This window comes from Xiphophorus maculatus, chromosome 2 (assembly GCF_002775205.1).
Source record: "Xiphophorus maculatus strain JP 163 A chromosome 2, X_maculatus-5.0-male, whole genome shotgun sequence".
In the NCBI taxonomy this organism is placed as follows: Eukaryota; Metazoa; Chordata; class Actinopteri; order Cyprinodontiformes; family Poeciliidae; genus Xiphophorus; species Xiphophorus maculatus.
In genome coordinates, this window is record NC_036444.1 from 13,677,664 (window position 1) to 13,690,080 (window position 12,417).

At 39.6% G+C, this 12,417-nt stretch overlaps 1 protein-coding gene across 1 annotated transcript; it reads right to left on the reverse strand.

The window, feature by feature from the left end:
* Positions 1-2: 2 nt before the first annotated feature.
* On the reverse strand, positions 3-9,875 carry ric8b (RIC8 guanine nucleotide exchange factor B). Its single transcript, XM_005802261.3, has 10 exons — positions 9,649-9,875; positions 8,692-8,739; positions 7,976-8,605; positions 7,547-7,641; positions 7,234-7,384; positions 6,382-6,477; positions 5,708-5,852; positions 5,429-5,573; positions 5,216-5,335; positions 3-2,328 (listed from the first exon to the last, which is right to left on the reverse strand). The coding sequence occupies exons 1-10, from the start codon at positions 9,730-9,732 to the stop codon at positions 2,220-2,222; spliced, it is 1,623 nt and encodes a 540-aa protein (XP_005802318.1). The 5' UTR covers positions 9,733-9,875; the 3' UTR covers positions 3-2,219.
* Positions 9,876-12,417: the final 2,542 nt, after the last annotated feature.

Sequence of the window (12,417 nt, forward strand, 5' to 3'; positions counted from 1 at the left end):
CAGTGTTGTTCTTCACTTTTATTAACTTTTCAGTGGAAAAGCCTCACAAAATAAGTAGTGCTGCCTATAGTACACAAAAAATGTGCAAACAAGATATTCTTCCCACGTTCATGCAAATTTAAAAAGGATCCCAGGATTTATGTGTTGAAAAATAACAGCATAACTTACAAGCACAAAGGAAAGTCTGAACAATTTAAATACAAAAACATAACGGTAAGAAAATACAACAAAAATCTGACGAGGCTTAAAAGCATTTCAGTTACAGTAAAATCTTTAGGAACTGGACTTCTTACTGTACCAACAGTTTACTATAAATTCATAAGAGTAGTCAGGCTTACACACAAAGATTTATATAAAATTCAACATTTTCTATCAGGGGCAAAAATAACATTTGATTTATCATTGTGCAGATTTGGCAAAAGTAAATAGATTAAAAACAATCACTGTAGTTTACATATTTCATGGTCATAAAGTACACGAGGTGAGTTTCAGCAACTACATGTCAAGTTGCTTTTTCTTTTCCTCTAAGCGTCTTAAAAAAATTAATCTGTTAGCTAATGAGCCTGAATTTAAAAAGTTTCAGTGGTCAAAACGTGCCTGTGGCCGGGCAGCGAGATCTAAAACCAAAGGAGGGGTTTAATTATCCAGTGTTTAATTAAAAATGTACCAGAACATAAATGTGAGGAACCAAACCAACACAAACAGAAGGAATAATTTTTTTTTTAAGACTTGAAACCTTGGCATCTGTGTTCCCAATATAAAAAAAAACAAAAAAAAAAACAAACAATCCAGCAAGTAGTTAACTTTCATAACTTAAGGATGCAACAGGTAAACCATAAAGGCCTCACATGAGTAACTAAAGGCTTGGTGCTGCTGAGTAACAGCAGGAGCCTTCAGGACCAACTCTTCATACTTCCATAAACTTCCATCCATCCATCGCCTATATCTGCTTATGGTGAAGGCAACAGTGCATGTCATGTTGTAGTTAAATACTTTAATTATAACGCTTAATATAATTTATTGTATCTTTTCTGAAAAACCTTGATTAAATTCCAATAGTTAAAAACCAAATTTCATTTCAGAGGACAAGTAGAATCTGGAAAATTAGCCAAGTTTGTAGTGATGGTACAGAAGGTATGAAATGGAGAAGGAGGCTTGAATCTGATTTTTCTTATTCACATCTCTGCAAACGTTCGGTCCTTGTCAAGTCATTCATTTAAAAGGTATTATCACTTTAGACATATTCCATTGAGTTTGTATCAAAGTAGACACCCATACAACACTAAATGCAATGTCTCACAAATGTATCTATACCCTGAAAGTCTTATTTTTTTGTCACATCACAACCACAAATTTATGGTTAACACAAAATAGTGCATAACTGCGAGGTTTAGGGAAAAGGATGCTTTCTTTTATGAATACAAATCTGATTAAAGTGGCATTCTGCCTCCTTTATTTGGAAACCCTAAGAGTTTAATATTCCCCAATCCCCAAAGTAGTGGCGGTTTCATGCTGTGCAGATGCTATTCTTCTGCAGGAACAGAGTTCAGTCAGAGCTGACGGTAAATCCTGTTTGAAGGCGACCAGAACTTCCCCTTCAAGTAGGACATCGACCCTAAACATACAGATGATCGAAGCTGGTAAATACACCACAAGACATGCAACTGTAATTGAAGCAAAAAAAGTTTTATAAAGTATTAACCAGTGGATGTTTGACACACAAACATTTCAGATTTTAAGTTGTATTTTTAAATCCCATCTTTGCTTCAACTTTGCAGTTATGCTCTACTTTATGTTGGTCTGTCACAGAAAATAGATTTAAGTTCTGACAAAAACAAACTTTAAGGGGTGTGAGTACTTTTGCAAGGAATCAATAACCGTGTAAGAAGCAGAAACATGACACCTAACAGACTTAAAGGCGTACTCCATGTTTTCCATCATTAACATGCCTAACTATGTGCCAGAGGTTCAGCATCTTGCACTCAAACTCATCACAGTCACTGTCCCAGCTTAATCCACAATGAACTACTTCTTCCTCTCTTATCACACACTTTGGTGACAAGCTGGACTTTATGGGTCATCACTGGGTCCAGGATGGTTTTACATCATATCATGTACATGTAATGTAAAATGTGTAAGTGCAGCATGTCACAGTTCAGTTTCACTAGCTCTAGAATCGGGACACAGATCCAGAAACCGCGGCCTAGACGTGCAGCGTACTAGTCAGAGTCTGTATCAGAGTTTTCTTCTGGTCGACAGATGAGCGTCTCTTCCAGAGGCGCCAACGTCCCGTCTGGCCTGACACCCATCGGCCGGATCACATTCTGCCTGTGGAGAGGAAGAAACAAGAAGAATCAGAAGACTGAAAAATCTGAACCGAGCAAAACTCTGCTCAGGCTTCTTTGTGTCTCTAGACAGACTTAATGAGGGCCTTGAATTTGTTCTTATTCATACACAAACTGGAGGACCCTCATCCAAACTCCTCTCTTCACCCGTTCAATGACAATCGGCCCTGTCTGACCATCCTCTCCCTCCTCCTCTTCCTTCCTCTGGCAGTTTAATTACAGGATCAGTGCTCAAACTAATCTCCTCAAAGCCAACACTGGCCCTTTATCCTAATCCAATTATACCTGCACTGTGTGTGTGTGGGTGTGCATGCGTGTGTGTCACTGCTCCGTCCAAGATGATCCATCTGAGAATTGTCCATCAACAGTTTAAAAAAGAATCCTTAAACATTAATTTGACAGATTTAAACACAAAAGACAGATTCCTGAAAGTAAAATTGATTTACTGTGAGAAACCCGTGAGAATAGGGTTGTAAAATAAAATAAAATAAAAAATAAATCACCTTCAGCCTTAATAAAAACAAACATTTAACATCATTGCTCCTAATTATACCCAAAAATATCTCCTCTCTCCTTCTCAGAAGTGATGGAGGGTCTGGCAGGTGTAAAGGGGTTGGGGTGTGTGTCCTAATTAGACGAACAGTCGCGCTGTCAGTAGAGCACATTCTTGCCGGCCGCTGAGCAATCTCCTTAGCACCTGTGCTGATGGAAAAGCACCTCTCTCTTTCCTTGGAAAAAGAAGAAAGACCATGCGCCCTCAGAGGAGGAATCTTCTCATTCTGGCTGCACGTGTCTCATTATGGCCCCGCGGCCAACAATGACGAGGTCGCCTCCCTTATGTCGCCGTTTTTATTCAGCCGTGTCTCTTCTTCTTCATCCACGTTCCACTCAAATTGGTTCGTCTACTTTACGCCTGTGTGTCGGTTTGTTCCTCATCTGGAGCGACTGGCGCCTCCAACACGAGTCATGGCGCGTGGTAAAAAAAACAACAAAAAAAACAACTTCAATGAGAAACATAAAGGAAGCTGAGCCAACAAGCCGACTGCGTTTGCCAATTAGGTGATAATTAATGTGGAGGTAATGATGCTGCAGCGACGCGCGGGCCAGCTCCTATTTTCTACCGCTGAATGTGACGGCTGCCAGTCAGAGGCTAATTGAAGACTCGCGTGGCGGAGGGGAGATTCTTCCCGTGATGAACTGGTTGGCAGGGAGAAAGCTCTGCCAACCAAAATGTTACCTTTTAGCAGGTAACATTAGCCTCCGCTCGCTAATGAAAAGGTCAACACAAACGCAGAAGAAGCCTGAAGCTTTTCAAACACTCCTCCAAAACAGAATCAGTCAATCAGCCGAGAGGAGGAACATCAGTCGTCCCTCCTCATGTGTCTCTCTCTCCTTTGTGTCAAAATGTTCTTTTGAATATCAGTTGTTTACATGGAGGCTTAATTTCCCAATTAAAAACTTGTTTTTCATATTTACCCAAACTATAGGTCATCGAGCAAACTGGTTAAAACTTACAGCTATTTTCACCAGAAATTAAGCTGGTTGAGGCATAAAAATGTCGAATTTTAGCAACAATATTTAATACAGGAGAACTTAGAAATCGACTGGTGAACTGCACTGCTGTAGATTCTCAGCCATCCAGCACATTACAGTCCTACTTGACTTCTATTGTTTCACCTCTCCTTCAAAACGCTTCATAGAGGTGAAACATTTTCTAGAAACAAGAGAAGAAGTCCAGCTGCCTTCACTTGAGCACCAAGAATCAACCGGTGAACTGAAATGGTTGATTTTATTTCAAAATCATGTAAACTACCTGAGTATTAACAGGTCCTGCTGACAAAACCGTAATAAATGACGTTACAGAGCTCAGGTGTAGCCATTTAGAGCATTAATAATTCACGTCAGAGGAAGCATAGGCAGGAGGGAAGCTATCTGAAAGGAAGCTGTGTTTTGTGTGACATGGTGAGAATGTTAAAGGTCGTGGAAGAGAAATGGAAAGCAAGAGATTTAGCAGATAACAGGAAGGCCGAACATGGCACAGCGAAGTTGGTGTGTTTTAACCTCTATCAGCTTTTGCTTTTTGTCTGCTGTTTTATTAATGAGCTAATTGCTAATTTGAGATCTTAAAAACGGTTTAAAATATCTGTAAAACAGATTTAGAGCCACTGCTCTCTCACAGCAGCATTGCTCACCTCTGCTACGGATTCTAATAACTACTGTAGTTATTACTGCTAGAAAAATATGTTTCGATTGGAGGCTTTCTGTCTTCTCATATTTTAATTCTGCAAGTGAATGTGAACGGGCTTAAATCAAAATCAGCAGGTCAAATATTTCCAAAAATTATTACTATTAATTAACAACCAAGACTTAATGGTAAGGCATTTATGGGAAACTTCTTTTCATGGGAGAGGAGAATTTTACCAAAATACATCAGCTTGCTTACTAAGCTTAAACACTGCCAGAGAAAAATATCTCAAATATTGCATCTAATTCTGCCGACTTATTTTCTCCACAGATAATGCAGGAGTTAAAGAGTTAAACTGTGTCAAACTGGTGGGAAGAGAAACAAAAACAATATTTTCTGATGTCCTGAACAATTAATGGCTCTCCAGGTAAAATGTGTAAAAAGCTTTAAAGTAACATAGGTTCACAATAAAATTATTTTTTAAATAATTCTTAACATCCTGGTGCTACTTTTCATCAGTACTCTGGCCTCTAGAGCTCACTAGGTCTCCATAGCAACTCCACATTTTAGGGGCTTTGTACATATCTCCATCAGTCATCTGTCATATCTTTAAAACTCAACCTTTCCTGCTTTTTAAACGAAGCTTTTAGAAGTGCTAAATCCCAGTTTTCCTTCAGAGTCTCACCTTGACAGCTTGTCAAACATATTGGCCAGTTTTTCAGCTTCATACTCCTTCTGCTCCTCCGTCATCTCCTCAACGGGGTTCGGCATCGGCTCCTCCACATGACCAGTAATGGGGTTAATGCTGGAAATATAAACATTAAAAGGCCTAAACTACAACTGCAAACTACGTTCTCTGTATGAAGCAAGCCCAAACATCTGCGCCTGAGAAACTCACAAAGGTTTGGCGGATTTATACTCATCCGTGTCTGAGTCTTCATCTTCAGAGTACTCCGTCTCTCCTCTCCCACCAGCCAGAAGCCCCCGAGCCACCAGCAGCCCTGCTGCGTTTCCATATCCCGTGTACTTCAAAAGATTGTCCACTGAAAGGCGACGTCACACGTGTGAACTGATTAATATTTCAAAAACTGAAACCAGGCATAAATGTCACAGCCGCAGTCTCACACATCCTGCGCCGAGTCGCTGCGCCCAACGCGTCTCACTCGTCTTCACTCACCGCTTTCTTTGCAGAGGACAAACAGGAACTCTGCGGCCGTCTGCTTCACGCCCATGTCCACGTGAGTCATGAGGCGGACCAGCTTGTTTCTGATGGTGGTGCCCACCTCAGGCCTGTTCTTCACGTCCTTCAGGGGAGGAAGTACCTACGACGCACAACAGTTTGTATGTAATATTGCCAAGTAATCCTCAGCGGATATAAAGGTTAATACTGGCTGTTTCTGATTGGTTTGCAGTAAGAGTGAAGCAATGAATTAGATTGATCATGATTAATTGATTAGTGATTAGCATCTTTTTCTAATCAATTTTTAATTGGTCACTCAAAAGCATAATCATCAGATTAGCCTTAAGTTCAGCAGAAACAGCTGAGCTTTTTACATGTTGATAATAGTATTTTATAGCTGCAGATGTACACATGATCAAGTGTTCACCAAAGAAATACTATATTATTGTATTGTAGGCAATAAAATGTTTATTTTTTTATTTAAAAAATAAATTGAAGTTTTATTTGCACTTTATATGTCTTTTTAATATTGTATAAAATTAGTTTAAGTAATGAAAAATCTGCAGAATAGGCCAATTTTTAAAAATCAAATTAATCGATTGTAAGAATAATCAACAGAATATTCAACTACTAAAATAATGGTTAGCTACAGCCCTTGTTTGCAGCATTACCTGAGTTTTGATATATCTGCGGATCTCTCTGTGGCATCTGGATCCTTCAGTTAACAGGCTGAGCACTGGAGTCAGACCCTCTTTGTAGTTGGAGCCCTTTGTGAAGCGACACGAGACGGCAAATGAGTCACATCATAAACTGAAAAAAACTGTGCGTCTTACTATCATCAGATACACAGTGGTACACAAAATAATTGAAATTTATTTTTGCCAACTGTTACAGAAACTACAGCAGGGATCATTGCAACTTTGTTAACCAAGACATTAAATAAATGTTTCTCTACAGTTCAAACTTGATTTTTCCATATAGTGGCTATTCTCCCTCACAATCTGACATTGAATCACACTTTTCTGTTTTATGCAAGAATCTGCTGAAAGCCAGAATGATAAAACACTTTTTTTGAACAATGTTCTATTAACTTAAAAGTGTGGACCCTAATCCTATTCCTACTTTGTAACTTTAGATAAAGCTAAAGTTACAAAACCAGACAGCTGTGCAGCCATTAGCGCTCAAAGGGCAACATAATGGACGTAACCACAACAAATTTGTGAAGCAACTTAATGCAGTTAGCTGGAAATGTCTAATGTCTTCAACAAACTGCATCTGGTCAACAAGCAACCAGATCAGAGGAATATAACTGTGCGCAGGAATAACTTCATATCAGTGTGCTTCTTTGCAGGAAGCAATTATGAAATATGTAACAGAACTTACTCCAACTTACTATCTTAGATTTCTAAAATACTTCGTCCTCATTGTAAAAGGTTAACATTAGTGAGTTTTTCAGACATATAAACTGTAAAAATGACCCTCACCAAAGCCCTCCCCTAGTTGCTCCTAAAGACCATCTTTACCTTGTCGATTCTCCTCTCCATGAAGTCCAGCAACACCTGAACTGCTTCCAGGTTTTTTCCTCCGTACTCCTCCACACCTCCCTGGACCGGCACATCGATCAACACGTCCAGGCAGGATGCAGGCAGGTTGTTCAGCAGGTTGACGGTGTGGCTGAAGTAGGAACACAGCAGCATTTTTACAGCAAGATTATAAAAGTAAAATCAGATGCTTAAGACAATTATTAAGTAAATAATAATTTTTTAATAAGATGATAGTTTGGGTCGGGCTTGTCCTGTTCTTAGCAGCCGTTTGGCCCATTTCACAGATTCCTACCTGTGTACTTCTTCTGTTTTCTCCTCTGTCTCCGTTTTCAGCATCAACAGATGACGCAGGATAGCAGCTAGGAGTCGGAACTGGTGATTATCCTCCTGTAAAAAAGCAACAAATAAATTATTGAACAATAAAAACTAAAGAAACAGATAATAACAAGAAGAATGTAAAAGATTCTTATTGGAAAGTGAAACAAGATGCAATAAGTGGTGTCAAGAAATTTTACTGCGTGTAATCTACCTTTCATCAAAGGCTAATTCTTCCCCAGTTATTTCTAAAGCTAAAATTGGCTTCATTAAAAAGGTTCTTGTCAAACACCGCAAAAATGAGAAATTGAAAAACAATCTATAGTTTTGCATGTAGCGAGTTGAACAGAAACCCAGATGTTGACCCCTGTACCGTAACTGCAAATCAAAGTCATAACATCCTCACCTCGTTCCGACTTTCTGAGAGAGTGAGGTTGAACATGGCTTTAAGGGCTTCCATGGCTCGCTCGTTGTTCTCTGTGGGCAGGGGCAGAGCCTGCGGTTCTGGTCGAGCCGCCTCATAGGTGCCGACCCAGTGAACGTCCAGAGTGTGCTCCAGAACCTCCGTCAGCAGTCTCACAGCGTGACAGTCTTTCCTGAGTATTCCCCTCACATCAGGGCGCAGGGCGGACAGCAGGAAGAACAGGCGCAGGATGAACAGGCCCACCTCGTGTTGCCACGTGCGGGCGAAGCGCAGGCTGGCGCAAAGGCCGTGAACCAGCTGGATGTCCACACACACCTGCTGAGCTGCAGCGCTGTTGTACACAACGTTGCAAAGGCACTTCAAGGCCTCCACCACCACCCTCTTCTCCTCCTCAGACTGTAAAGCATCCTGAGCGGTTTCCTGTTTATCCTCGCCTTCCTGTCCAGTACGCAGCATCGCCAACCCAGTCAGAACCAGCATGCCCTCCCTGGTGGCTACAGGCCCCAGCACACACTTGTCTCTGGACAGGATGCGGAGTGTTTCCAGACACGTCTTCTGACAGCTGGGCCGCACCTGTCTCCCAAGAACCGTCAGCACACTCTGGCAGAGTTTCTGAATTACAAGATAGACAGGGAGGAAGAATGTCATCGCTGTACAAGATTATCGAGTAACAACATGCTCCGCTGGGATCTACTCACACTCCGCAGTGCTTCTTCTTTTTGGTTAAACGTGAAGGTCTGAGTGTTCTGCAATTAAAGAGATTTTATTTCTCTTCACTTATATTTGAGAATTCAATGACTCTGCAATATATCATCACTGCTTCTTAATTTCCCCTTTACTGTCTGTCCAAAATGCTGCTGCTGGAGTCCAGACCAAAACCAGGAAAATGGATCACATCACCGCTCTGGCTGCCTGATTATACACAAATAGCATTAATTGAAGTCTTCTTGGTCTTGGGTCTAAACATATTTCTGAGTTGTTGTTCAGAGATGTGTTCTCAACGTTAGCACCAAAATAAACAAGGAGTCAGACTTTGATTTCTATCTTTTTTCAGCTCTGGATCAAACTCCCTAAAAACCTGAGCTAAGCAGAAACTGTTGGCTCCTTTAAATAAAGACTGAACACCGTATTGATGACAGTAGCTTTCTCACCAAGGTTACAAAGTACTACAAGTTCATTTCTAACATGTCTTAACTTTTTGTTAGCTTTTTAGCATTTTCTTTGAATATGTCGTTTCAATTTTTACTGTTGTTGTTTTGATCTGTTTCGTGTTTTTAGGCTGATTCGTTTATCTCTGTTGCCTTGTTATTTATATGCTGTATTGGCCGTAAACAGTACTCCTGTGGAGAGATTTGCATTAGAAACATAAAGTCGCGCATCTTGTCGGCAGGCAGCATATCGACTGCAACTGGGTGGTTGTTGTTTTTTGTTTCTTTTTTAGCATTTTTCTGTTCATTTTGTTCGTTCCCAGACACGATGCGGCTTTTGAGTAAAGATTCAAAGTAATTTTGACGGACCTACACGTCACATCTCTGCTCGGCTATCAACTCAAGATGTAAAACTAACTCAAAGCTAGCTAGCTAGCTAGCTAGCTAGCTAGCTTTAGATGCTTGTTTGCTTTGGTTGAATAACATCTGACCAGGCCGCTGGCTCACCTCTTCACTGTACCGATGTAAAAGTGTCTCTGCGTCCTCTTCGTTGGCACTTTCAAGCTGGGACAGGATGCCGTTAAGATCCATGATGTGGAGACTGTGTGAAACACGGACAGCTAGCTTGGTTGGGACGTTGCCAGTGCTAGCTGTCAGGCTAAGGCGGTGTCATTGAGCCGCTGAGAGCAGGGAGTCTCCTCTGACTGCCTCCACCTCCAGCCCCAGTCACACTGCTACCAGAAACTACACGCTAAGTCTGCTAACTGTGTTCAAATTTATTTATTACAAATAATAAAAAAACATATACATACAGTACAGACCAAAAGTTTGGACACACCTTTCTAATTCAGTGGGTTTTCTTTATTTTCATGACTATTTATAAGGCAAGAAATCCCACTTATTAACCTGACAGGGCAACACCTATGAAGTGAAAACCATTGCAGGTGATGACCTCTTGAAGCTCATCAAGAAAATGCAGAGTGTGTGCAAAGCAGTAATCACAGCAAAAGGTTGCTACTTTGAAGAAACTAGAATATAAGGGCTATTTTCAGTTGTTTTACACTTTTTGGTTTAGTGCATATTTCCACATGTGTTATTCATAGTTGTGATGCCTTCAGTGTGAATCTACAATGTCAATAGTCATGAAAATAAAGGAAACTCGTTGGATTAAAAGGTGTGTCCAAACTTTTGGTCTGTACTGTATATTATTATATTTATAGATATTTTAGATTTTATTGATTGGAGTTTAGGTAAATGTGGATTCTTAGGATTCAATTTTGTTTCTCCCAGAGTGAAATTAAATGTTGCAGCTCATACAGCTCAAGTAACTTCAAAGACTTGTTGTGGATGTTGATGCATTGGACAGGAAGTATCTCCTGTACCAGTCAGTGTTGCAACGAATCTTAAGATGCCTCTAACTGAAGGTTGTTACTTTATGACTGTGTAATAACTGTTGTGACTTTCTTGCAGCTCAGTTCTAGGGAGCAAAGATGATATTTTTCTATAATGTCCTGGATGACGCCGTCAGTTCTTTCCATGCAATACTAATCCTCCTCATTGCTTTTGCCGCTCCTTTTTGAATCTCTGCTGTGTGGTTAGAAAGCCAAGTTTAGGTTGATTGATGGATGGTTTCTCCTCTGTGTTTTGATCCTGCTCTGCATCCCTGAAGCCTCTTTTCAACTTTTTGCTAGTTTTTTTATGTAATTTTTTTTAGCTTTTGAGATACTTACCAGGTTCTCATAGTTGTAGAAATAATACCTTGAGCCGTTGTTATAACAACTGTCAGAAAGTGAAGAGCAAAAATATTTTGCTACCATAAGCAACGCAATCCTAGAATGGTACTTGAATATCAAGAGCAAAGTGTGAGGTGAAACACACAAGTTAATAAGCCAATGGTAATATATAAATTGAAAAACTAGAGTTGTGACAATAATACAAGTCAGGACTTTTGCAGATATGAAAAAATAGTACATTTAAAAAATACAAGTATATTGAGATGTGTGTAACTGTTGCTGAAAAATAGGTAATTTACAATAAACAATCTAAAATAAGCAGGAATGTTAAAACTTTACGTGCTATGATGGGAGCTGAGATGATGTTCCTTTAACAGTAGCAGCTCTGAAGTCACATAAATAAATAGGTGAAGATCATCTTTCATTCTAGAAACTTTTAAGAAGTGATTGTTTATGAAAGCTACATTTTAATGTGCTTCAGTTGTTTTTACTGCATTATAATTTATTACATTTTAAAGAAATGTTCATGTTTATTCTTTATTCCCTCCTCTGGGTGGATGATGTCATCAGCTACATCCTGCACTGGAAGTTTCTGGATGCACCTTGAGAATCAAGTTTCCAGATTTCCTTATTTTAATGTCACACCCAAGATGTCGCCTTTGGTGACAGCGTGGTTCTCACAGCTGCCAGATGAGACGGCGTAAAGATCTCAGAAGAACATGGCGGATATTGCTGTTGACATTAAGGTCAGGCGATTATATTACAATGAAGGGCCGACGTCTTTATTTTCGTTTTTGCAGCAAACAAGTCGCCTGTGTTCAATGTCTCAGCAGTGAATCCTGCAGGATTTCAGAGATATAACACAGAGGACTCACTCTGATATATAAAGAAACGCAGTCAGGGGTAAGAGGTCAAAGGTTGTGGGACTAAGATGCAATGACCTCAGCCCAGCAGGACACTCGCTCAATTGAAATGGACTTTATTCATCAGTGCGGCTCTTCTTGTTCAGACCCAACCCCCATTTAAAAGGTTCCCACTGAGTTTATGAAGATGGAAAAAATAGATGAACTAAAATGACTCCAGAAAAAAAAAATCTACTCATTGATCCGTCTCAGGTTAAGATGATTCCACTTTTTAAAAAAAATGTTGGTAATGTTGCTTTTACAGTTTTCTTACGTGCTTAAAAGCTGTTTTAACAAGTATCAGACCATTTTAAACAAACAAAAACAAGCATTAATAAAACTGGAATAAAATGAAGTTAAATCCATTTTGTATTACTTGGATTCATAAAAGAAGTTACAGCAAAAATGTAAACAAAACAGCACACTGTGAGATTGGTCTTATAGTTTATAATCTGTAATTTTCAGAGTTCATAGGTGGTCAAACAGTTTTTTCACCGACAGAAAACAGTTTTTAGTATTTAATGACAAAGTATCAAGGACACATTGGAACCTGGCTTCTTCGTTTCTTTAATAACAGAATTTGCAAAGTATCTAGTAACTACAAAGTCTTTTGTTTGCAGAGTAAATCAATAGTTTATTTT

Bases quoted from the DNA above. Each gene is read 5' to 3' on its own strand.
- ric8b (XM_005802261.3), bottom strand. From the start codon at position 9,732: ATGGATCTTAACGGCATCCTGTCCCAGCTTGAAAGTGCCAACGAAGAG. The intron at 6,478-7,233 runs GTAAAGATGGTC...CGCTTCACAAAG, and splicing joins TGGAGAGGAGAATCGACAAG to GGCTCCAACTACAAAGAGGG. The intron at 2,329-5,215 runs GTGAGACTCTGA...TCCTCTCCACAG, and splicing joins ATGTTTGACAAGCTGTCAAG to GCAGAATGTGATCCGGCCGA.